The sequence below is a fragment of the Sinohyriopsis cumingii genome, chromosome 19, assembly GCF_028554795.1.
Source record: "Sinohyriopsis cumingii isolate HCF-2022 chromosome 19, ASM2855479v2, whole genome shotgun sequence".
NCBI lineage: Eukaryota > Metazoa > Mollusca > Bivalvia > Unionida > Unionidae > Sinohyriopsis > Sinohyriopsis cumingii.
Window position 1 is genome coordinate 59273311 of NC_142979.1, and position 27597 is coordinate 59300907.

The 27597-nt window shown below is 34.8% G+C and overlaps 1 protein-coding gene across 2 annotated transcripts; it reads left to right on the forward strand.

Annotated features, from left to right (window-relative positions):
* Window positions 1–635: 635 nt before the first annotated feature.
* On the forward strand, window positions 636–27568 carry LOC149775785 (vacuolar protein sorting-associated protein 37B-like). Of its 2 annotated transcripts, none has more exons than XM_089943685.1 (6): window positions 636–760; window positions 6062–6151; window positions 8723–8963; window positions 13548–13719; window positions 17465–17547; window positions 22982–27568. In XM_089943685.1, exons 3-6 carry the CDS (start codon window positions 8799–8801, stop codon window positions 23246–23248), a joined length of 687 nt encoding a protein of 228 aa, XP_089799811.1. In that variant the 5' UTR covers window positions 636–760; window positions 6062–6151; window positions 8723–8798; the 3' UTR covers window positions 23249–27568. The 2 variants fall into 2 exon arrangements, with proteins under 2 accessions (XP_089799811.1, XP_089799812.1); XM_089943686.1 differs by having other exon boundaries at window positions 652–760; window positions 6065–6151.
* Window positions 27569–27597: the final 29 nt, after the last annotated feature.

Consider the following 27597-nt stretch of genomic DNA (forward strand, 5'->3'; position numbering starts at 1 on the left):
GACAGTGTTTGATCCCTCAGGTTAGAAGTATTTGTTTCTATATATGCATAAAACCTAGTCATTTAAATAACTGATTTATAACTTTTTTTTAAATAATGAATTGACTAGTTTCGTGCATATATATATATATATATATATATATATATATATATATATATATATATATATATATATATATATATATATATGGGTCCCGAGTTGCCGAGTGTTCTAAAGCGCTCACCATAACGGATGACTGTCATGTCTCCTCTGTATGCGTGGGTTAGAGTCTCGGATTCGGCCAATGTGTATATGTGAGAAAGCTTGCCAATAGCTTCTCGTGGGTCGGTGGTTCTTTCTGGGATTTTCCCGGGTTCTTTCCCCATCACCTATACTGGCCGCCATGTATAGCCTACTGTGTGCTGAAAATGGAGTTAAAAACATCAACAATATATATATATATATATATATATATATATATATATATATATATATATATATATATATATATATATATATATATAACACGAGCGTAGAGACAAAATCACAATCAGAATGACCACAGCCTTTTCTGTTATAAATGTATGTAGTGCACTCCGCCAGAGGCGAATCACCAAGCCAATTATATTTATGTGTATTCCTACAGCGACATCCGAGGTTACTTGTTGATTTGACGGAAATGGCCGGGCAATGTTCCGATTGAAGTAAGCAAACCGAAAACCGAACAGGATGACAGCCATTCGTTGGAGAACTGAATTTTAAGATTTCAGGATCTTGTTTGGTAATCTATTTCTTCTTGTCCCATACTTATAGTGAAACTGTAAAGATTGTAAAATTAGGTTGTCTTGGAAAGATAAAATGAAGTACAAATTCTTGCATAGTTCGTTATTAAGCTGTATGTCACTCTTTTTACCAAACACAAGTCTTGTGACAAGTAGACAGAATTGTAAGTAAAAGTTGTCACTCGCCTTTAAAGTTTATTTTCAGCGTATCTCAGCAGTCTTAGCTTACTTATCTTAATTGTTAATAGTATCATTTTGGTACCGTTAGTTCTTAATATCATACATTTGTGATGCCGTTACGCCGCCTGTTTTGACGCGGTGTCCAAAACTCCCTTTTTCGAGAGAACGTATCTCTCAATGACGTCACTACAGTATATTTGTTTACTCTAATAAACACCGATTCATATGGAGACAAAAATAACGTCACGAATCCTACCATTATCATCTGTGAATTGAAACAAATATACATATTATGAAAACAAACTCGTTTTCACTAATTCTCACTTTTCCAATCAGTTAAGCCCTCGTTGTATTTCTTACTAAATATTCTGATGCGGCAATTCCCACTATAACTTTAAGAGGCTATTCAGCCTGTGATAACAACATGACTCACAGCCAGTAACTACATTAGTAACACTGTTGAGAATAGTATGTCACATGAAGTTTGACTGTGAAGCTGTTGTTACTCATGTGCATAGAGGGTTCTTTGTTATTATAATTTTTGCAAATTTACAAGAAAAGCATATTTTGACAATTTATTTCATATTCAAATCAACATCCTGTTCCTTAGTGTCTTATTTATATCAAATGGTTAAAAGTTTTATATGAGAACAAACCATGAATTTTACTTTAACAGTAAATTTTAAATCATCCTTTAAGAGAATTTTCATATTTAACATATTTTGACTTCTTTAGTTTTCTTAATTTGCAGTTAATTAATGGTAGGAAACTGAAAATAAAAATCTCCTGTTGTTTATGTTGTCTGTCCCTAATTTTTTGTCTTGAGAAATGTGGTATGAAGGATGTAAAACAGTTTTGACGTTCCAAAACCAACATATTCAAGGATTGTAGTTTTGTTGTTGTTGCTGTAGGGTTTAATGCCATTTTTCAGCACAAGATAAGCTATACGTGGTGGCCAGTATAAATGGTGGAGGATGAACCTGGGAAAACCCTGGAAAAAACCTCCGACCCATGAGATGCTACTGGCCCACTTTCTCACATACCCACATTGGCTTGAGGTTTTGCATATTCCCTTTTCCATTTAGGTTTTAAAAAGAGGTTGCATATTCCCATTCCCATTTAAGTTTAGAAACAGGTCATGAGCTAAATCTAACGTTATTTTGCTCACAATTGAGCAATTTTATTACAATACCATCATGATTTTCCCATTTTGATTATTGTAGTTTTTGAGAGAATATAATGATACATATAATAAAAGCATTTGGAATGCTTAATTAAATTTTTATTATATAATTGTTTGTACAAACTTGTTCTTTTTATGTGCTTTCGGTGTTGCTTTGTAATATCATTTTTAATAGATCATATGTTCATTGATGTGACAGGCAGAATTAGACTCTCGACTTTCTGACAAGTGGTAATCCATTTGAAAGCATGCCAAGGAGAATATGTGGGACTATATCAATATCACTTGATATGCTTGCTATGCAAAAATAACTAATATTTCAAGTGAAATGAGATGTAGCACTTTAAAAGAAGGTCAGTTTCTGAAAAGATTTAAGTAACTGCTTAAGTGTGTCAGAGCTGTTTATTCCAGGATATATATTAAATTTTGGCTTTACTTGGTGTAGATTTTAAATTCCTCCCTTTCAAAATTCAAATTGTTGCTACTGTAGCTTTGAAATGCATTCTCATTTTTAAGTCTTGCATGCATTTGATTTGCTTCCATGAATCCTAGTCGAGTTTCCTCTGATCTTAATGACTCCATTTTAGATATTGTGAAAAATGTTAAAATGTCTAAAATGTGATGGGAAGGTTAGAAGAAAGTGTACAATCACAATCCATGCTAGACAAAACTAGAGTAGGGTGAAGTTGTGGTATTGTATACCAGTGTAGACTGGTAAATATTTTGCATGTTTAATGCATTTACAAAAGCAATATTGGAATTAAGACATTATTCATTCCAAGTTTAAGACAACTTGGACACAATGCTGATTTACTCTGTCTTCAGAAAATTGATCCAATTTGTCTTAAACAATTGCATTAAGTATACAGAACTGAACTGAATCATGGTTGGGCCCAGGTTGTCTTAAACCTGGGTCAACTTGTCTTGGTCTAAATTGTCTCTAATTTGTGTACAACAAACATTTTACTAAACCTTTGAGCCAAATTAAAAAAATACTGATTAAGCTTTTGAAAGTGTTAGAGATTTTCGTTTCATTCTGCAAAATTGTTGCATAACTCATTTATTGCTATAGGCATTATTCGAACATAGTTTACAGTACATGGTTCATACAATCTTTAATAGCCTATCAATTTGAGGGGTTGTCTTGAATTTTGCTAAACCTCCTTATATTCATCTGATGAAATACAGATTATTTAAACTGAATTAAAATATATCACTCTAAATTCAGATTTTTTTTTACTTACATATTTTCCAAAGATTTGGGTCCTTAATCAACAATTAAGTACTAACAAGCATATATGATAATAATAATAATGAGGACTTTGTATAGCATCTTATCTTTAGAAGCTCTAAGCGCATTACAACATTAGACAACACCTATAAGATAAAAAACATAATGATATGATTACAAAATAAACACCATGAAATTAGAAAGAAAAAAAAAACATGCTGAGAATATTTAAGGTAGGAAACATTATTAGGTCTTTAAGTTTGTTCTTGCAGTCGAAATAAGTGAGTTTTGAGAGCACTCTTGAATGGGATCACTGTGTCTTTGTGTCTGAGTTCAGTGGGCAATTCATTCCACATTGCTGGGCCCTGGTATGCAAAAGAACTCTGTCCATATGACTTTGTTTTCGTAGTGGGAATAATAAGTATACGATTGTCAGAAGAGGAGCGTAAGTATCTTGCTGGTGTGTGCACATGGGTGAGGTCGGATAGGTATGTTGGACTAGAGTCCGTCAGTGAAACGTAGCACAGAGAACAAATTTTGTCTTTGATTCTGGATCGAATGGATAGCTGTTGTAGGGTACAGAGCAGCGGGGAGGTGTGCTCTGATCGTGGTACTCTAAGTATGATCCGAGCAGCTGTGTTTTGAACTTTTTGAAGTTTCTGGAGCAGATATTGAGATGAACCAGACAGAATTGAGTTACAATAGTCCAGTCTTGAAAGTACTAATGAACACACAAGTGTTTTAGTGTTTTATAATAATCCATATATATGAGAAACACAAAAAATTAATTTCAAATATGACACATGAATGTACGGAATCAAAGCTTTTATTTGTACGGTCTACTTGAGCGCCAGCAATAATAGATCACTCCCTCACTTTAACACCCATCATTACAAGAAGGTTCCTTACATAAGGAAAGCATTGTTATGGATCGTGTTTCATTAATTGATCATACAATTTAGTAGAATCCTTCATTAGGCACTGGTGTTGTAAAGAAATATTCCACTCAGGGGGCAGAATTTTGCATCTGACAGGCTTTGCTGAGTGTATGTTACAAATTTTGATTCTGAGTGGGGACTCTTTCCATCCAACATATGATTCATAAGATGGATTATTTTTCTCACATTCCTGAATTAAAAGTTAGAATTGAAGTCAAAATGGTATGTTGTGGATGCTGATCTAACTTTGGAAGAGAAAAACATGCATTGAAAATGTCCTTACCTTAATACAGAGAGTACAGAGTTAGGTTTCCACTGAAAATCAATGTGAACTTTAAATGGCATGCAAACACTTACACTGGCATTAAAAAGAACAGAGGTTGAAACTGCTAAGGTAATGTCAATACGCAATATTTAAATTGTGTATTATAATTAGCAAAGATATGCAAATATGAAAGAGTCAGAAAAATATATTAACCTTTTATCCACTAGATGAATCAAGACAGGCAAAAAGTAATGATGTAGCCTTCTATTCATTGTCTTACAATTCTGTGGTCTTAAAGTGAGTAACATAAAGAGTGAAAACCATTAAGTTTTGTACAATGTAAAGTATAATTTTTTTCGCCTAAAATACATAGTGATAAACTAAAATAATTCATGGTAAATGAAATCCAATATGGTCCTAAATAGTTCTATCAAGTCTCGAAGTATTGAGTAATCCAAATGAATTCCAGTTTATTCTGCATGATGTTTGCTAATATACTGGTGTATCAATAACAATGAATGAATCACTGATATTATCCCAAAATGTCTTGAAATGAATTGACAGTAATTCTGTAATAGCTATAATTCTAAAATCTGATAATTCAAGTGAATGATTGAATTAAATAAATGAATCCTCTCAATTAATATCCTCCAAGACTGGTGGTGCTACTAAAAATGCCTAATTTTCCAGTAAACATCTCTTATATACATAACTAACATGCAGTACAGAGAACATATCTGTTGATAATCTCAGCTGTAAGCAAGATCAACTGTTTTGACTGTGGCCAAACAGGAAGTATGTTAGATGACCCTTCAAGAACTAGTGTCCTGAAAATCAGATCATGTGATGTTTACTTGAACAAGATTACAGCTCAACCTTGGAACTTCTGAATGGATTTACACACTATACAAGAATGACATCTTAAAGTGTGAACTTAAGATGAACAGAGAAAATTAGTATTTAAAATATTAACTTATAAACTATAATTATAAACTATAACCTCACAAACTATTAACATGAATTATAATATACATAATATAGATATACATAACAATTGTTGATCTAAAATTTATTAACTTGACATTAATGCATTTTATAGACGATCATTTGATAAAGAACAGCACTCATGCAATGAAAGATATTCTCCACTGGTGGTCTCCATTGGAAAACACATTCACACACATATAGGAATATGAGGAATATATATCATGTACTTCACTATACAGTGATCTCTCTATGAGGCACTATAATCTATAGCTCCTTTGGTCTGTATTTTAATGAGCGAGTACTATAGATGTTCTGATATTTTCATCCTCCAAAATGAAAATTCGATCGATATGGGATTTTCCCTGGAAGATATCTTGGTGTCTAGTTTGTTCTTAGTGATTAATCTACTCCTTTATGAGAGTAAATTAATCAGTATTTTTACTCACAAGTAAGCATTCTTCAAATTGTTTATATTTTTAGTTACTTGATCCTAATTTTGTTTTTCTTCATTCACAGCAGATGGCCTGATATAGAACATTGAAGATTCGTATCAAAACCTGGTTGAGAAAAGAGGGGCTGTGATAGGGGCAAAATAATTAATTACAGGTATATGAAATTTCACTTATGTTATTGCAGGAACCATTTTTAATATGTTTATTACATTTAGTTTATGAAGGATTGGTTTGGTTTTGTGGGGTTTAATGCCATTTTTCAGCACATTATAGGGCTATACATGGTTACCTGTATATTTGGTGGCAAAGAACCTGGGAAGAACCACTGACCCATGGGAAGCTACTGGCATGGTGGTCAAGCTGGCTTGAACCCATGTAGACAGAGGTGAGGTGTGAGTGGCCAGTAAAGGTTAGTGTTTTAGAAAATTTAGCCACCCAGAGTCACCAATTTATGAAGGAATTGCAGTCGTTTAAGTCTTTATTCAAGTTTCAGGATTTAGTTTAGGAAAACAGTTTTAATTTGAGGAAAAGTTCTCAATAAGAACAGTGCTCCCTCTTGATAGTGCTGTTCATGTAAGCCACCAGAATGACCAGTGTTGTCAGGGAGTCTTATATAAAAACAAGACTTTGTCCCAATAGTGCATTAAAACAAATAACTTACTGTATTGATGGATATGAAATCATCTTTTAACTGGTTTTCATGATCCCAGACTGGAAATAATGTTCAGTAAATTCGGCATCAATGATAAAAATGATCTGACCAATTCAATAAGATTCATATTCCCAGGGTTATCAATAGATATGCAACCTTGGATTTTGTTGCTTTGAATTTATATGTGACCCATTTCTGATACATGGAAATTCCAGCCTGTGACTTTTTATTACACCTGTTCATTTGGAAAGAAGTATTGGTCATAATTACCTTCGATTCGCCTTGGGCATAATTTCCTTTTGAGCATGTGCCATAGATAACAAATTTACCCATTGGACCAGTGATTGATATTAGCTAGACCACTGTTTACACCTTATCAACCAATGATATTGGTCACTAGTTTCACGCTTAGATGTGCATAACTGAATCAAGGATAGATATTTATTGAGATTATCTTTGATGTATACGAGAAAGGTAGATGGAATCACTTATGACTTGATTGGATTAACTTTGGATAAGAAATAGATATTAGCATTTGTTTGATTGCCTATTAAATTATAATCAGTTTGACAAATCCATGGAAAATTTAGTGGCTTACAAAGCCATTTGGACAAATCCTAATTGTGTTTTATTGGCAAGATATTTGCTTCAATTGGTGAAACATTTAACAATTCGGGTGTTTTAATTAATGTATCATTCAATAACAATTTACTGGACATGATGCTCTATGATTTATTTTGTGCTTTGGAATTGAACTTGAAACTGAATAATGAGATTGAATAATTTTGTTATATTAGATGTATTATTGACCTGTTAAAAATATTTTCTTTTTATATTACATGTATTGTTGACCTGTAAAAAATAATTTTGTTATATTAGATGTATTATTGACTTGTTAAGTCACAAGGTCCGTCATTGAAAACTTTAATGCAGAGAGGGTTATTGCTAAGTCTGGAAAGAGTTATAATAGGAGGATATACTTAATTCTGTTTACAAATGACTTCACAAATAATGAACAGTCACAGCTATGAGCTTATGACTCAAAAATGCACAATTGGGATTTTAAGTTTTGACACCAGAGATTTTCATGTTGACTCTGAGAGATTATGTCAGTTTTGAAATCTATTACATCTTATAAAGCTCCCTGTGGGTTTGGGAATGTAGAATAAATCCCATGTGCACTCCAGCATGTTATAAGAGTCAACTAATTTAGGTTGCCTTTTTGCATTGGGATATATCCTTTAATGATGCTCCAACTAAGATGTGATTGGACACTTTAATGGGCACAGATTATATGAAGAATTTGTCATTTGTATTGTAAGGATTTTGTCCTTTTTACCTTTATATTTGATTTGTATACCTTTGGGGGGATACCTAAACTGATTCAGCTTTATATAGCCAGGATTGTGCTGATGTACTGTGAATCCCTGTACATTCATACAAAAGGCAGTGGTATACTGAGGGGCTTTATAATGAGGAACCATTGTTCTCTGACAGGGGAATGAGGAATGTTGTTTAAATAAGCCTGGTCTTATGACTTATTAGTATGGACAGAAACTTTTGTTTTCAGCAAAGTACTTTTGAATTAAAGCAGTATATTATTGTAACTATAAAGCAATATATTAATGTAATTAAAATTTCAAATAATTTGTCAATTAATCATTGCCTTTTTTGAGCCAGTAATCTAAGTAATTTCATGTTAGTCATTTTATTTTTTTCCTTAAAGCTAGCATTCTCAGTAGAATTGTATTTACCATGCAAGTGTTCTCGTCTTGCATTTACCTAATGATGTAATTAAGCCACTGTATGACCTTAAAGTGTCACTGTTGTTTAAGTTTGACTTTGTTTTTCCTGTGTTTCTTAGTCATGTTGTAAATGTTCCATTTGATTTTGCACTCTCATGATTCAACTTTGTATCGTCTGCACACTGTTAGGACAAATTATTACATAACATTTATTGAAAAGCCTTCATTAGAGTGAAATAATCAGTCTTGATTTAAATTTGTAAAATGTTTGCACAATTGTTACTGCAGGAATTTTGATATCTTTTCTTTCACTTATCATTTATTTCAGACATAGATCCTGTAGAACTGTTTCCTAATCCAGTTTGTAGTTAATAAAAACGGTGGGACTCGAGACTGATTCAGATATGAATATTAACTCCTTCCCAGGATATCCACAAGGCTACACATCTGGTCCACAGATAAATGAACTGGAAATTTCAAATGCATTACAGCAATGCAGTAGAGCTGAGCTTCAAAACTTTTTGGATAATGAAGCCAAAATAAATGACATCGTTCAGGTACTTCCACAGGTAATTACTTTATGGTAGCACACTATGTATTATTATACACCTAAACTTTCAGTACAATCAAATTCTTAGATTGACACTACATAACTGCACAATAGAAATTGGTATTTTCCAGAGCACATGTTCTGAAACCTGTATTTGACTAAGAAAGAAAAATCATTATTAAAACCTCAAATTGGTGACCAAAAATTTCCACTTGATTTATGATTTTATATGAAAATAATTCCGACAGGTCATGCTGTAATGATTGTTTCAAAAATGAAAAACAAATTTATTTTGGAACAATGTCAAAACGCTGTAAATAAAAGCATTTTTGAATTTATTGGCTTCTGATGATCTTTTCAAGAGCTTCATAAGAGTCCTCTATAGAGTGTGTTCAAACTTAGAAATAGGAAAAATTTGGAATAAAAATCAACAATAACCCAAACTGAGATCACAGAGAAAGCCAGTATACGAAACTCAAAAGAGAATGAATCACAAAACATTGTAACAGAAATATAATATTACAAAAGATATAGTATTAGAATGCAGAATTGATTTTCAATTAGAATAATGTAGTAGACTGTAAATAAAGTGGATAAGCGCACATAATTATAAAAAGTATGCAATATTCTTCATATAAGAGAGACAGTCTACCAGTGAAAATTTAAAGTTACATATGGAACAACAACTGATCTCTGTTGTACATGTAAATAAAAGGATGGAAATAAGTCAGGAGTAGCACCAGTTGTCTAGCAATAAATGAAGTAATTTAAGATATCAACATGTAATGATAGAAGATACTTTCAAGGGAGGGCTCATCCATCTTAGATAAATAAATTGTATCTTGCAAATGTATAAGAACCCTAAAGATTTATGACAAGGCTTAATGATTATAGTCAGTGGAAAACCTAATAATGGTTGCAGTTACATTAGTGTAGGAAAAGAAATAAAAAAGGGTACAGCATTTACTGAAAGTGATCGAAAAACAGTAAACATATGAGGGTTTTAATAAAAGATAATGACATAATTGATGCATATAGAAAAATTAATTTAGAGAGATTTTACGTATCTTGTTTTTGGAGCACTGTATGAACAGACTAGTCCTACAATGTAAGACACCAAACCCGATATTTTTGTTCTGGGGGGTGATGGGTCTTACTGCCTAACTAACAGCGCTGTGTAGCGTGTTTTGACATTAACTAATAGTGTAAGGAAAGTCAGATTTTTAGAAATATCACACACAACTGGCAACCAATAACGACATTTTCTACAAAGTAAAGTTATATTGTTTTTGTCAGAATTTACTTACCCAGAAGTCTTTTCTCTGATAAATTCAAATTCTTACGAAAGAAATGGACCTGTTTTCAAGTTTCGTTGGCCTACATTTCAGTTTGCTGGAAAGCTGGGAATGCTGAAATTGGGTTAAGTTTAAATATTATTCTTTAATGAAATGAATAAAAATATATTATGCCTATTGGAACTGTAAACAATGTTTCCTTTTGTTCAAAAAACATATCCCCCCACGAACATACTTTGGCATACCTCTACTACTGTTGCATTGCAACAAATTCAAATGCATGTCATTGGAATATGAAAATGCGTCCATTTACTAGTGTCATATTTTCATTCCGCCATGATAAAGACAGCACAGTAAGTATATTAATTACACATAAATTAGTGGAAAAGAGTCGCGATATAGGTTGTTAAGTGTGTGAGATATTCTTGAAACTTTGACTACTTATTCTGATGTTAACCAACATTGGAACATGCTGTACAAGGCTGTTATTTGGATAGTAAGACAGTGCACTAAAACAAAGACAACATGTGCTATGTCTTACATTGTAGGACTATGAACAGACTTGCATGTCATTTTTATGGGTTTAGTCTTGTTGAATTCATTTTTTTATAGAGTTATGGCCCTTGTGGAGCAAAATTCTTGTCTTGACATGAAAATTTGGAATGATGCTTGCAATCAGAATAGTTCAAGAACTTTCAGCTGGGAGGTATTAAGAACATTGTCTCTATCTGTGCCTTTTATGGGTTTTGTCTTGTCTGTTCAGTATTGGACAGAGGTATGTCTGTCATTGATCTGCATCATACCTTTACATCGATGTTGCTGTAATGAGCATGGCTTAAGAACCAGTCAACATATTCTGATGCATTTTGATGTGACCGTTGTTAGGGCACTGCATCAAGATGTGGGCTCCATATTGATGTTGTTGTTGTTGTTGTTGGGTTTAATGCCATTTTTCAGCACACAATAGGCTATGCATGGTGGCCAGTATTAATGGTGGAGGAAGAACCCGGGATGAACCACCGACCCACGAGAAGCAGCTGGCAAGCTTTCCCACATACCCACATTGGCAGAATCCTTGACTCGAACCCACACAGGCAGATGTGAGATGGCAGTGATCCATAAGAGAGAGCGCTTTAGACCTACCACTCGGCCACTCAGGGCCCCGATCCATATACTAGTGACTTGATCTGTCTGTCTGTCCATTCACGTACTTGTAACTAGAACAAATCGGCAACCCTCGTATTTAAAGGATGCTTTTTGGTTGTTGAATTGCTTATGACACACAGATGTGTGTTTTAACTGTCGTGTCTCTTGCGGTCAGATTTTGATTTGAGTTTTGCCTTCTTTTCCATCAGTATTTCATTATTGCAAATCCTTGTAATTAGCATGGGGGAATCATACAATATATTATGATATAGTTTGGTGTGTACATAATCTAGTAGATCTAGATGTGCTTTTTAGGTATTTTCTCTTGCCTACACCATTTTAATGGAGTTATGACCCTTGATAATTAGCTTCGTATCTTCACATTGGATGCTTTTTGTTACCAGTGTAACTTTGCTACCCTTGTACATTGTTTTGATGAAGTTATTGTCCATTTTCCATCAATGTTATATCTTTCATACAGCAGGTCCTTGTAATCAGCATAGTTTGGGAACCATTCACATATCCTGATGCAGTTTGGTGTGTACATTTTCTCACTTCTCATTTCTTGATGTGCCTTTTGTAAATTTTGTCTTATCTACTCAATTTTGGAACAGTTGTGGCACTTGACAGTCATATCTTCTGATATCATGTATGAAGAATTGTAACCAGCACAGCTCAGCAACCCTTGTACATAGTTGGATGTCATTTCAAGTAGCTGAATTGCCAATTACATGTTGATGTGCCTTTTATGAGATTTGTCTTGACACCGACATTTTGAGTAAAATTATGATCTTTGACCAAATTCATAGTTATTCATGGAATGTTGCTTGTAACTATAGTCCAGGTTTGTTTGTAACCCCCTACCAATGTAAAAAAAACAAAATTCAAAAATGAGATTAAAAAATGCATAGAACTTAGTTCATTCATTGATTTATAATTTCAAACCTGTTTATGACATGGGGGGCCCTAACTCCATTCTCATCTGTTCATTTCATACAAAATGAAAGTTTTCATTGTAAAGGATTGCCCTGCTTGTCAGTCATCTCCTGTTCCTTGACAAGTCCATTTTCATTGAAGGGGTGGATGCACAACTTCATATGTATGTAGATAGAAGGAAAATATTACTTTGTCTGCTGGGGCCCCGAGTGGTCTAAAGCGCTCCCCATTACGGATCACTGCCATCTCACCAGTGTCTGCGTGCAGTCGAGTTTCGGATTCGGCTAATGTTGGTATGTGAGAAAGCTTGCCAGTATCTTCTCGTGGGTCGGTGGTTCTTTCCGGGGTTTTCCCGGGTTCTTCCTCCACCATTAATACTGGCCGCCATGTATAGCCTATCATGTGCTGAAAAATGGCATTAAACCCTAAAACAACAACAACAACTTCATCTACTTCCGATATTTACAATGTTGAATCAAACAAAGGAAAAGGGCTACAAATTTGCCTTTCACGTGTATTTAACAAGGGGTGTAATTTCTGTGTATGTGACAAGGGATACAACTCTCCACTTTATGGTAATTTACGAAATTATCTGGCAGTTACTGCATATGATGAACTGCATCACTCTCTTGTCTGAGGAAAATAGCCTAACCTATATTGTATGCAGTATGATGTCGTTTTAGTATTGTAACTCTGTTAAGCATGAAATGTGCAGATGATGCCAGTGTTAGTGCCACTCTGGTCACACTCAGGTAAGAAATTACAAAATCAGTGAATGAAATGACTAAGTTCTGTGCATTTTTTTATTACAGTAGAGAATTTGGGTATTGAAATTCGATGAGGGGTTACAAAAAATCAGGGATGTATGCAAAAACTATAGTATAGCTGAAGAGCCCTTCAGTATATTCAGTTACAATATAGACTTAATTGTGCCTTTAAAAGTCAGCAATATTGGCAAGTCAGTTCAGATTCAGTGCTGTGGTGGTTTGTGAATTTCGGACTTGTCTTGTAGTTGTTTGACGTGTAGTTTCTTCTTTATATGTTAGCAAAATGAAGTTAGTAATCATTATGGGCAAGGACTTTTCTTTTAATTTTTTAAATTGGCATTTTCAAGAATCTGTTTTACATTTTGTTAATTTATTAATGGCAAATTAATTTAAAGCAGTTCTAATTTTACAGTTATTTTGCTTGTATTACTTGTAGCCCAACTTTATTCCTATTCACAGGTTAAAAGTCTTACAACGGCAAGAGAAATCCAGATTGTCAAAAACAAAAGCCTGGCTGAGACTAACCTGGCCCTGCAGCCTCGGCTGGCTGATATGAAGAGAATAGTAGGGACGAACTATGAGGATTGCAATAAACTGAAACTCTCACTGGGGAAAAATGTTGCTTTGTTAGGTACATACAATGAATGATAACAACAGGGCTGAGCAAATTATTCTGATCCACTTGTCCAGGACAAGTGGTTTAAGAAAATGCACTTGTGCCATTTTCCTTTACACTTGCCCCAAAATTAAATTCACTTCTCAAGATTTGATTAAATGTATGTACTTTAATCCATAGAAAAAATAAATGAAATACTGTATAGCATATTTCTTTTTTAAAAGAATTTAATTGCTCTGAAACATAGGATGATATACATTTTGTTACAGCAGAGGTTTCAAGGAGCCCCGAGTGGTCTAAAGCGCTCTCCATTATGGATCACTGCCATCTCACCTCTGTCAGCGTGGGTTCGAGTCTAGGATTTGGCCAATGTGGGTATGTGAGAAAGCTTGCCAGTAGCTTCTCGTGGGTCAGTGGTTCTTCCTGGTGTTTTCCCGGGTTCTTCCTTCACCATTAATACTGGCTGCCATGCGTAGCCTATTGTGTGCTGAAAAATGGCATTAAACCCAACAACAACAACAACAGGAGAGGTTTCAGTTTTCCAAGTATCTTATGTGTACTGTCTATTGTTCTGATTTGGTAGCATGGTGCTTCCATTAGCAAGAATGGAAAGAAATTTACTGGAATTCAGACTTTCCCTTACTTCTTCTCTCAAGGCTTGATTCATAAATAGAATGAAGACTCTTGCCCTGAATCTGTTCTTATGATTAGCACCAACAACATTCTTCTCCTGGAGTGCAGACCGCTCTGGTGTCCAAGTGGTTAGAGTGTCTGCCTCGGATGTGGGAGGTCGTGGGTTCGATCCCCGTCTGAGTCATACCAAAGACTTTTAAAAATGGTAGTAACAGCAGCCTTGCTTGGCACTCAGCATTAAGAGGTTTGTGTTAGGACTGGTCGACCTGGTGTCAGGATAATGTGACTGGGTGGGACATCATGCTACATGTCTGTGACATGATACCCCAGTGCTAGGAATCACTATACACTGCCACACTACAGACATTGTAGCGATATGACTGAAAAATTGTTAACGCTACATTAAAAATCCAAGTCACACACACTCCTGGAATGCACACATCTTTTCCATATCAGAAAACAGTTTTCCATAACAGGCTAGGCTGTAGACTTAAAGAGAGCTCTTATTTTATTTCATTTCAGTCTCACTTTTGAAAGGACCTTTCCTAGTGGAATGTCAGGATCTTAAGGATTTTATGCACATTCTGGCTTGTGTCATATGTATTCAATAACCTTAAATTTTTTAGTTACATTGAAAAATACAGTGGCCAACCTGTGCTGCTTTTGGGGCCTGGTTTGCAATAACTACTAAATATTTTTCCTTCTGAGTCTGTGAATTCATGCCTGGGATAAATATCAACCCAACGCAGCTGAAAATAACTCGGTGTCTTCGTAGTGTAATAACTGACATTCTTTATTGCCACAATGTCTGCCTTTTGGAGAAATAACTGCCTCATGCACAGTGGCAGATTAACATTTTACCCTTCCACTTTCATGAGTTTTCCTTCTCTGAATATTACTTACTAACTTCCTTGTGACAATAATTTAGTAAGATCATTTTATCTGTGTGTAAATATAACTTTGCTTGATAAGTTCTTCTAAAGTAACTATAACATGCATTTTATCCTTTAAATATTAACAGAGATGGCTCCTTAATTAGCATACTTATTTCACTTCAGACATAATATCAGAATGTGCAAGTTAATCATCTGTATAATGAATTAAAATTGTAAGAATCATAACTGCAATTTCATTGATTCGGTTGGATTTACTTGCTTGCATTAAAATCAAAGGTTGAATCATTCATGGGGATCAGGTTTAAGTAAACACAATACAGTGAAGCTGTTTCAAATACTGATAATTAATCATATTGGCTTTTGTTTTGTTTCACATGTTTTGATTGGCCAATAATTTGGGTACTTAGCCCAATTTGTAGGCGGGCAGTAATAGAACATGCACACATGCAACAGTTATAAATGGCCACTGAGGTGTGATACAGGATGTAAATAAATACATAGAAACGGGTAGAATCAATCATTCAGTACACCTGAAGTGCATGAATGGCCAGATAAAGGTAGATAAAGTGATTATGGCATGAAAACAAGCACTTGCCTGACTTTTAAAAAAATCAAAAAATAGCACTTGCCCCAGACTATTGATTTGGAGAATGAATCATTTGAGACATCAGGCTGTGGGATTTGCTCAGACCTGTTTTTTATTTTGCAAGTGAATAGCAAAACACAGGTTTCATATTTTTAGCCAAAAAAAGGTTATAGCAGCAGTTATCTTGCATAAAAATTTTGACATTAAGTAATAAAAAGGATAGGCATAATGACCAAGGCATCTGAATGTATTTCAAATGCATTTTGCTACACTATTCTCTGGTTTATTTTTTTTAAATCAGTAGTTTTCCATCTTACAATGAATAGAATTTTCCATATCTGCTCATTTCAAATGAAATTCATCAAACTCATCAAATGGTTTCAACTCTTTTGCCTGCAAAGGATATAAATTATTTGATTTGTCTCATAAATTTAATTTCAAATGAGAATCTCTCTCTCTCTCTATACATATATATATATATATATATATATATATATATATATATATATATATATATATATATATATATACCATATTTGATATGATATCGGCACCATGTGTTAAGGATAACTTTTGGAAAGATTTTGCTATAAGCTCATTGTAAGTATACACCAATGAGATGTGGTCACAACCCCCCACCCCCACCCCCACCCCTCTTTTGTGTACTTAAATACTTGAAGAGTCTAAACACCCTTTGTCTTTGTAGGGAGCTGAGATGAATAAAGCATATGTAGGACAAGTTTTAGGCTAATTTAACTCGTGCCAATGAGACATCAGATGTACATAGTAACACGTTCTCTCAGCAATCATGATGTTTTTGCAACTGCTTTCCTCCAGCAATGTATGATGGGATAGAAAAATGTGTTGATTTACGAAACTGTTTTGCAAGTTTTGTCCCAAAAGAGGGGTGTATACTTAAGACATGTTCCACTATTATGTCAATATAATAGTCGAGTTAACTAATTTTTTGTCCCATTAAATTTGATGCAACTGTTTTTTTTAAAAGTGACTTAGCTATCCAGTTCTGGGTTTATAATTATGTGGACTGTGCTCAGCTGGTAGAGCATCAAGCTTGTAATCCCAGGGTTGTAGCTTCAGTACCCACCTTGGCCAGCCGATGTTTGCTTAAGTGTGTCCTTGTAAAAGGCACTATGATTCGATTTCCTCTGAATGATACAGCCAGTAATGTGTTAAAAGTGCCTTTAAAACCAACAAAAGACAAAAATATTTTGACAATAAAGGTGGTTTTGAACTAAGATATTAATTTCAATGGTGCTGATTGATGGAGTTTTGTGAATGCAGTTTGCATATGTTTTGGCTGTTACAAAAAATCATCTCACAGTTTTTGCATCATTATCACCATCAATAAACTTTTATTTATCTAAGAGATAAATAAACACCCAAGCCTACAAAAAAACTTGCTTACAAAACACATTAAATATTTATAATATATCATATTTTAATTATGAACAGTCCCTCCAGTTACCTTAAGTTCTTTCCTTTGCATCTGTATTCACTTTTTTTGCAGCTGCAGACATGTATTTGTATATTCACACACTATCGAAACAAAGCAAAACAAATGGTATGTACACTAATTAATTTTTTTGCCTGTTAAATAATGCTTGTGCATATATATTGTTTTCAGAATCTAAGGTAGGCAAGCAGTCTACAGAGGCTATGCTAGCAGTATTGCAGGCTAAAGCAGCTGAAACAGATGAGGAGTCTGAGGTGAGCTTGCAAATTACAAGCAGATATATACCATAAAGTTGCTAATTCTTTTACAGGTGTAAAGTTTGCAATTTGTTCACCAACAGTAGCTATTTTTACTTCATTATATTTCAGCAGTTACTGATCTCAAGAGGTTACTGATTTGAAGTGATAAATTTCAGTTGGATTTTTTTTCTTTTTCTGATTGCCCTTAAGACTGCTGAATGACAAAAGTTTTCCACCACTAAAACTTCACACTGTATTTTAAGTCTGATTGCTTTTAAATTTCAGCAGCTGAGAATGATTATGGCGTTATTTTAAGATAATATTTCAAGAAGGCGAATCACAAAATTATATATATTTTCATTGCTGTCTTAAAGTAAAAGACAAGCTAAACTAAATCAGTGAGGCCCCAGGCGGCTGATTGGTTTAAAGCACTTGTCTTTAAAGTGCACTGCCATCTCGTGGCTGTGTATGCTTGTTCGAATATCAGGTTGAGCTAATGTGGGTATGTGAAAAAACATGCCAATAGCTTTTGGTGGGTCCGTGGTTCTTACTGGGGGTTTCCTGGCAATACCATTTATCATTATCATTGCTGAAAAAATGGCATAAACCCACAACAACAAAACTACTTTGTAAACATTACAGGGTGTCGGGCAGTCCTATATATTCCAGTGAAACATAAAAAGTTGCAATTTTCCCTTAATGTCCTTTATATTTCCCCAAAGTCCAATATTGACCACTTGTGTCTTATAAAATTAAAAATATTTGTTGTTTTGAACATTTCTTTTCATTTTTCTTAATGATTTTGTGTAACTCTTTATGTGAGATAAATATAAAGTTTGATCAGATTTGCAGTGAAATTTTTTTTCTTCTCTTAAATCAATATTTAATTCTCAGTTAAAATTGACCTGTTTCACTAATTTTAATACTTTGTAACCTACATTTATTGTATGGGGTCTTGTTGTTGTGGCACAAAAGCTTCAGATTCCGGTATATGTCACATTTGCTATATTTTCTATATTGTTTTTGTGTACTAAATTTTGCAATGTAATTGTTACCTATATTTTAGAACCATCTATGTTTTCCAGCTTTTATTAATACTGATTAACACTTGGGGAGAATTACAAGATATGATAGGGGCTTATAATAGTGCAGAGAGTCCAATACACAATATCTTCAATATTTAAAGGGTGTATTTTAAAATGATCAGTCACAGGAAACGTGTAAAGTGTAGGCTACAATAATGGATTTACCCATGCAATAATTTTTTAGATTGCAGATGTGTGCTTAAATTACTTAATGTCTTCTGCTCTTTGCTTTGAATGCTTCACTGACAAAGCTTTCTAGAGCAGAAAAGCATCTTAAAGAACACAGTGCATGTGTACGAACAAAAAGATGGCAGATGAATTTCTTTGGGAGTATGTCTAGTACATCTTGTTAAGCATTTATTTACATAGTTTGGGTAGTCAAAATTCCCACATCCAAGATCCTACATTTCTTACCATGGAGTTTAGTGGCTGTTGAGATCCGGTTTCAGTCTAGTGCCAAATGCACAGATTTATGAATTTAAGATTCAGCCTCGGAGATTAGTTTACTTCAGGTAGAAACATGTCAGTGAAGAGCAGTAAAGTTCAAGGTCAGGAGTTCATAAAGTGCTGCATTTACAGCCATCAGAAAATGTCACTCATGCAGAAATTGGAGGTTCTGTAGTCACAGCTATATATGTTGGACTTTGAGTTACAAATGAGTTGTCTGGTTCAGAAGATGGCAATGTAATTGTCAAAAATTCATGGCAGATTTTGCCCTTGTATCCCTCTTTCTTTACAGGTAATTCTGGTTGTTGTTGTTGTTGTTATAGGGTTTAATGCCATTTTTTAGCACATGATAGGCTATACATGGCAGCCAGTATTAATGGTGGAGGAAGAACTCAGGAAAACCCAGTAAAGAACCACTGACCCATGAGAAGCTACTGGCAAGCTTTCTCACATACCCACATTGGCTGAATCCAAGACTCGAACCCACGCAGACAAGAGGTGAGATGGCAGTGATCCATAACAGAGAGTGCTTTAGGCCACTCTGCCACGTGGGGCCCCTAGGTAATTCTGGAACATTGGGGAAGTGTTCACACCATTTTAGGTAGCCCTGTGGACATAAGTTCCCCCACATTGCATGCATGGCCTTCAGGCCTTTAAGTCAAGGTACATGGAATTTGTTACGGATCCATATGGCCTATACTACAATATCGCCATAATAAGGTATTCCGCCAGTCTGTTCATCTCTGTTTGGGGATTTTATTGCTGGATCCATCTGCATTTGCCATGCCTTTGGCTTTATCTCACTACAGTTATGAGGATCTTTGTGATAGATCCATCTCTTTTGCCAGGCCTACTGCTGCACATACCTACCATGATGGGGATTTATGTTATCTATCCTTCCTTTTTTATTTGTCTTTCCTGCTGTAACAACTAGACAGCCTCTTTATGGCTGGCAGCCATGCCAACCAGACTTCCAGTGAGCCAGATATCTGTACTCGTTCATGTGGCAGAACCAGCTTACCACATGTTCACTGCGTACCTGCAGAAAGTTACATTGTCTTACATATAGATGACAGCATTAAGTCATCTTTGCCACCAGGGATTTTGTCAGGATATGCAGACAGAACCTGAACAGGCTGATACCTTCAGGGAGTGTGAAGATTCTTTTGAACAACAGCCTTACTCTGATCCAACCATGGAGCAGACTGATTTCACCTATAAGGCTGCCATTAAAAATATATACTAGGTGTTGTTTGGCTTTAGAATGCCTTCCACCCTCAACAGCCACACATGACAATCAAGGCATCTTGAAGATATTGATGATGAGGATGAGACTTCATCCGTCCAGCAGCTTCCAAAGTCAGTGAAGCTCAGAGAGATTAATGTCTGGAAAAATCTGTGATCAGAGGGATGCTAAGTGTTTCTTTTCAGAAAGTCAGGTACCAGTGATGTTTTCATTGCGCTGATACAAAACACAATCCATACTGAACTCCTGGCTTTGGATAAGAATTTAGTAGCAGTCCATTCCACTATTTTACAAAGTGGATAAGAAAGTGTTTCTTGCCACATCAAAACTGGTTTGAAATGCCACTATGTTTTATATGTTAAACTTGGTCTCACTTGTGATTTTCCAACTGGCTGAAAAATTGGGCAGGGAGCATTCCTGGTCAGCAGTGGCTCATATTGCATGGGTGGGGGAACAAAAATATGTTTCTCCTGTTCCATCGCTACTAATTAGCAACACTGACCTCACAGGCAGGCTACCAGTGGGTACCAGACTCCTGCAATTCCCTTCTCATTGGATCAGTCTATTTTTTTCAAAATGAATGGGTGATCCAGGTCATTTTGGAGGGCTTTTGATTTTGTTTATTCCCTTTCCTCTTTTTTCTATCTCATTTTTGACAGATGTACCAACAGTTCAGAAGAATAACAACATTCTACAACAGGAGATCCCATCACTTGTTGACAAATGGCTGTGGAGATTGTGATAAAACCACAATCTTGGGGGCTTTAATCAAGGCATTTCCTTATACAAAAAGCCATCAGCAAGTTGAGGCAAATCATAAACCTGAATCATCATAGGCTATACATTCTTCTGCCTGAGTTCAAGATGGAGATGGTGAGATTGATATAACTGTCCATCAGGGATGAATATGCCATAAGGTTTGATCTGACCAATGCATATTTTTATATATCTATCCACCTGGCATCCTGAAAATTTCTTCTTATTGTTTACAAGGTTAATCAGTTTTAGAGTCTTCAATTTTGGTCAAACCTTTAGCACCTGGGTCTTTATCAAAAAATCATGTCAACTTCCAGTTAACTGGATCTAGTGACAGTGGCGTACTAGGAAGACAACCTTCAGATACATGAGGTAAGTTCTGTTCTTCTCAAGAGCAGAAATGATCTCCAATACCTTTTGGATCATGTCAGTTTTTTTCATGAACAGGAAAGTGCAGTTTTCATTAATCTAAGTTTTGTCCATCTGGGTATGGAGTTTATTACCAGTCTCACTCTAGAATGACAACTCCTTCATGTTCACATATTATGGATTGTCAAACTTGTTGCATCTGTTTCCAGCAGTACTTAGATTTCAGCAACAGTTCTTGCAAATCCTCAGATTACTCAATGCAGTAGTGCACTTAATCCTGCTGAGCTGTCTTTTCAGCTTCTCTTACAGATGACCTCGCTTACTCGATGGCACCCATTTTCCATTCAAAAGGTCAGGATCATGAACAAGGTATAATTTTTCCTCAGTCAGTTGACTCATAACAGGAATTCTTCTAAAACAGACCAAAGTTGGAAGTGACAGTATATACAGATGCCAGTATGAACAGTTGGGTGGCCAACCTGTTGGGGGTGGGGGCAGTACAGTCAGCAGCATGTTGGAGCCAGAGGAACTGCCTCTTCACATCAACCTTCTTGAAGTTTCTTTCAGTTATAAAAAGACCAACTCTTTAGGAAAAGAGTCCTGATTATACTTTATAGTGGTGGTCTATCTTTTTGAAAGGGTGTGAGGTTTAACAAATCACCTGACCTGTGTGTTCTGGTTGTCAGTTTCTACATTGGTGTTACCAACTCCAAATCAGTGTAAAAATCTGGCATATTCCCAGCAATGTCCTGGCTGTCACATGCTCCAGAAAGGGACATGTCATTCATATGGAATGCTCCCTCCAGGAATCAGTCTTTCATCCAATTTTTGCATGTTGGGGGCATCCGATCATTTATCTTGTTGACGAAGAAATCTCGCATATGAAATTATATGTAAATTATATGATTTTTAGATACATACTTTTTTAAAAACAACTTTTAATTCAATATAGATGATATGTATTATTAGGGCTGTTCCATTTAAACTTACATGGTACTTGTATCAGCCTTTTATTTTAGCAATATTGGGGCTCCTCCATTTAAACATACATGGTACCCAAAAAGATATGCAGACCCCAGGTGGCCAAGTGGTCTCAAGCATTGCCACCTCACCTCTTTAAGGCTTGGTCATTGTGGGTATGTGAAAAAGCTTGCAATTCACTTCCTGGTTTCTTCCTCCACCAATCATACTGGCTGCCATGTATGGCATATCATGTACTGAAAAATTGTGTTAATGCCACAACAGCAAAAATATATGCCAGGGTGATATGATTGTTCAGTGTTCATAAGAAAATTATTCAAAATTCTAAATTGCATATCTGGGTGACTACTATACTTTGAATGGACCATCATTGGGTCCCTAATATGTTGTCAGTGCTTTTTTCCATGATATTGTTTGTAAAATTGAAGTTATAAAGTAGAAGGAGAAAATTGGAAAATGAAAAAGTAACAGTAGAAATCAGGAGAAAGTTTGGAAACTTGTCTGACATCTTTTGAAAATATAAAATGTTAGTTTATTGTATTTGAGTATATTACTTTTATTTCAGAAAGTAGCAGATCAGTTCTGCCAGAACTCAGTTCCTGTTGATCAGTTTGTCAGTGTGTATATTCCAATGAGAACACAGGCATATTTATGGCGGACAAAAGCAGAGAAAATGCAAGAACTGATTAATCAGGGGCCATCACAATCAGGGTACCCTATGTATGGGACAGGGCCCACAGTGGGAAAGGCTCCATTCCCATCAAGTAGTCCAGCACCTTATCCAACCGGAAACCAGTTTTCAATGCCAGCTCCATATGTGTATCCAAGATGAAGAGAAGAGACTCATATAACTTTGTCTGACTTTTACAAAAATGACATTTCCTTGATAATATATGGTACTTTTTCAGCATATTCATCATTTTAATTAGCATATGAAGCATATCAAATTGAAAACCATAGAGGCATATGTGCCATCATACCGAAAACCAGCATATTGGGGTATATGCTGTTTGCTGTATAAAAAACAAAACACAAGTGGAATGAACATTTAATACAAGAGGAATTTGCTTGTCATAGATGGATGAGAGTGACACTGCAACTATGGTAATTCATTCATATTGAAATACAGGGGCAACTGCAATATCTGAAAACCATGGGGAATTACAAATATGCATAGTTCTACATTACGCGTAATCTTTGTGTGGAATTTTCACAGTGTAGTCTATTGAATGGATTTTTAATGCACTTTATATTCAAACTTAATGCTTTTTGTTAATGATATGTCTCTGAATATAACTCCTTAACAACTATTGACTGTTGTTCCTTCTAGACAACTTATTAATTAATAAGGATAAACAGCCAGAGAAAATGCATCTTGGGATATTTTAGGATCTAATGTAAAAGGGTAAATATTTTGCCATTATACTGAAAGATATGAAATTTGGGACACTGACTCAAAGAGCCCATCAGATACCCTTTCTTTAAATATATGTTTTGCTATTTTAAATGGAATATGTGATAGACTTTGCTGTGCCATCAAAGGTTTTCTCTTGTTCAACTATGTTAGACCATGATCGAGGATTTGTAGGGTTTTTTCCACTAGTTTCTGTGATACAGCTGGTTTAAGGTAATCACTTTTAAATACAGTACTTGTACTCCATGCTGCAAAAAGTATATGAAATGTATGCTACACATTTTGTTTCTGTATTCATCATAACTTGAATTCATCTAGGCTAAAATTAGATTTACACTTTAGCATCCAGTATTTACAGGTTGCAACATCTGTATGGGAAAATATGAATAAGTGTTTTAAAGTAACACTGAACAACATTGGGAGTGCACTATTAGTCTGAAAAAAACAAGTTATATTTTCCCATACAATTACAGTAACCTTTTTATTATATACTCATTTTGTTTTCCTACCTAAGGCTTAATAATAAGAGAATACACAACAAAAAATAAAGTAATTGAATTTATGTTGTATTCCAAAATAAATACACAACTTGAGATTCATCAATACACAGTAACAATATTAATGTGCACATAGCACTGCCCATCGACCTTTGAACTTCGTCATGTGCTCAACATTAGTTTTAAAAGCTTTTCTTTGTGGATTTTGTTTATCTGTTTATCCAACTCAATTTTGCTTTTCTGCTTGTGATGGATTGGATTTATTAGCCAAGTTAATTCCAATACGATGTACATGTGATTTTAACAGTGGATTGGCATTGAATCAACTGTACCTCTGTTGTGTCATTGATTGTTTGGATTCATAAAGTGCAAAAAATATTAATTCTTCTAACTGAAGTTATTCAAAGATGCTATGGAAAGTCACATTCATTATGTTCTGAGCGCAGTAAGGAGAATAAAATTTCTGTTGTTGTCAAAATTATAATACAGTTTTGCAGTGTGTAGGCATATTAAAGTTGGGAACCCATGACATGGGTGATGTAATTTGGATTTGCAGAACTAAGAAAGCATATTTTGAGGAAATTCAAATGCAAAAAGTGTAAGCATATTTTATTGCCATTCTGATTACCAGCTAAGGAAGACATGTTTATGCCCTGTCACTTATATGCTCCCTGTTGGAGGGACCCCACCTAAGTACTATGCCTGTATGGCTTCTATCACTAGCGTACATACAAAACATTGCATCAAAAACTTAATGGAAATTTTCAAAGCAGCTATGCTACTGTGAGACAGCTAACAAAAATAAAACTTCGCTGTCATCTTGGCTTTTTGGCTCTGTGGCTCTTAGTTTTCTACCAAAACCTTCAATTCCATTTTTTTTCTAGAATCTAGAGTCTCGACCGACTTGTAAAATGGTCCGTATCTGATAGATATTCAGTTGGCCTCAATATTCCTTTCATGGCATTTTTATAGAGCACAGAGAGCACTGGTCATAATCTGAACCATTCAGTTTGTGAAACATTTCTCCTAAATAACTCAAATGATCAGAATGGTATTTTTTATACTGCATCTCTCACGTTTGTTGTGGACATTGCTAATATCATGTTCATTCATTTGCTTGTTTGGAAATTTCATTTGTGACTTAGTGAACTCATCAACATCATTAACTTTATTATCACTACTTTCAAATGGACTTGTTTAGTTCATCCACAAACAAATCTAATAAACCAAATGCTAAAGCATCAACTACATGAGCATACAGTGTTTGCTTATAAATTAGTTCCTAATATACTAGGCTATTTTTAGACATGTCATGCAATATGAAGCCTTGCAGTATGGAAATAATACTACATGATTCTAACAATGTAAAGTTAACGGAGAAAAAAACTGAGCTTATGATAACTATTATTAATGAAATATAAAAGGAGTAATATATACATGTATTGGTATGTGATGTTTTAGAAAAATTATCATGATTTCATTTTTACCCTTGGCAGTAATCACTGGTGGGGGGGGGGCTGTGGTTTTCTTTGGGGCATATTTTCATTTTGCCGTCTTGGAAAATATACCCTTGCTCCATTTTTCAAGTGCCCTGTGTAATTTGGTGAAAAAAGGCATATCTTTAATAACTTGAGTGGATAAATGAAAAATAGCAGCTCTATATTTGGTGCTAAATAGGATAACATAAATAAATGCAGTTGTCAATGATATTATTTGGAATTAATTTTAATAATACACTTATGTTCATGCCCTATATATATATATATATATATATATATATATATATATATATATATATATATATATATATATATATATGTTACATGTTACCTTGTAACATTAGATAAAAAAATTTATCTTTTTACAATTATACACTACTTGTTAGCTCTTTTGTAGCCGGTTTTTGTAAACTGATTGATATTATGTATCTGTATTTGAATTGACATAAGGGAATAGTTATTAAGAACAGATATTAAACTGTGAAGAAATATATACTAGTATGTTTTGTTTGAAAGATATTATGTGCTCTCGTCATGTCCGTATTCCTGTATACATGTGAGACTTAGACCCTGACAGCAGAACTAGAGAGAAGAATACATGCCTTAGAAATGAGATGTTGTCAAAGGATCATGAACATACTTAGACCACATTCAGTGTTTCCCTTTACGCACATTTGTGCGTCAGAGACGCATGCTGGAGAAAATTGACACACACATTTTGTTTCCGTGCGTTTTTTTGACGCAAAGGATTTTCATAATGTGATCAGGATTTATTTAATACCCAATGCATTGGACGAGGGATGGCATCGTATATACTTTGAGCATAGGCATTGACTGGTTCCCCACTTTGTTTGTTCCTTGCCTTGCGCTCCTCTATTCGTATAGCAGAGTGCAATGCAGGGAACATTTGAAACAATGAACCAGAGTAGCATAGGCAATATTATGACAGAGTAGCTTCCCTTAATCTCGCGAGCTCTCACGCGATTTCCATCACGCTCAGCAAACTGTCATCTAGATGTTTAATCTCAATGATTGTTGCACTAGAAAGTGATCTCCAGATTAAAACGACGTGCACTAAAAATTATTAGCGAAGAAAGTGAAAGAAGCAGAACACAAAAGAGTAACCGTGGATCTAACTTTAATGAAAAATGGAGAAAATAATACCCTTGACTGGAATACGGTATTCATACATTAGGATTACTGATATGACTTATGATCGCGTGATTGCGAAGACTGCAAAAGTGAATAATCCTTTCATGACAGGGTTTTAGAAGTTTTAAAAATCTGCCCTCGTTTGCCACAAGATATCTGGAGAACACATTATAACCCAAGAAATTCTTTCACAACAAAGAAATCAGTAAACTTGCCAGGACAAATGCGTTATTTGGATTACAAAGTCAGCGGGTCATTGCAGATTTTATTGGTTTTTAACTTTGCTGCAATAAAAGATAGATCTTAAAGTTCAAGTGTAACTTATTAGAAAGAAGATGAATCATTATCTTCCTTGATATTTGGATAAATATGTTCTAGGACGAAGTACAATGAAACCAATGATAGTACACATTTTATGAAAGGCATTTATTTGACTGCCATTGTGTTTAAAAGATTTATTTGGTTTTTTGTATTGGCTTGTATATACTGTGTTGGGCTATAATATTGCTTCATAATGATTATAAGGAGACTGTTAAAAGCACGACTTTAAAACAAAAATGAACTAATAAAATTATTCTTTGAATGGACAATGCATTTGTTTGTTAATTTTGCATGTTGG

Coding starts and splice junctions, on each gene's coding strand:
- LOC149775785 (XM_089943685.1), top strand. CDS start 8,799: ATGAATATTAACTCCTTCCCAGGATATCCACAAGGCTACACATCTGGT. Junction 8,964..13,547: donor TCGTTCAGGTACTTCCACAG/GTAATTACTTTA, acceptor TCCTATTCACAG/GTTAAAAGTCTTACAACGGC. Junction 13,720..17,464: donor GAAAAATGTTGCTTTGTTAG/GTACATACAATG, acceptor TATTGTTTTCAG/AATCTAAGGTAGGCAAGCAG.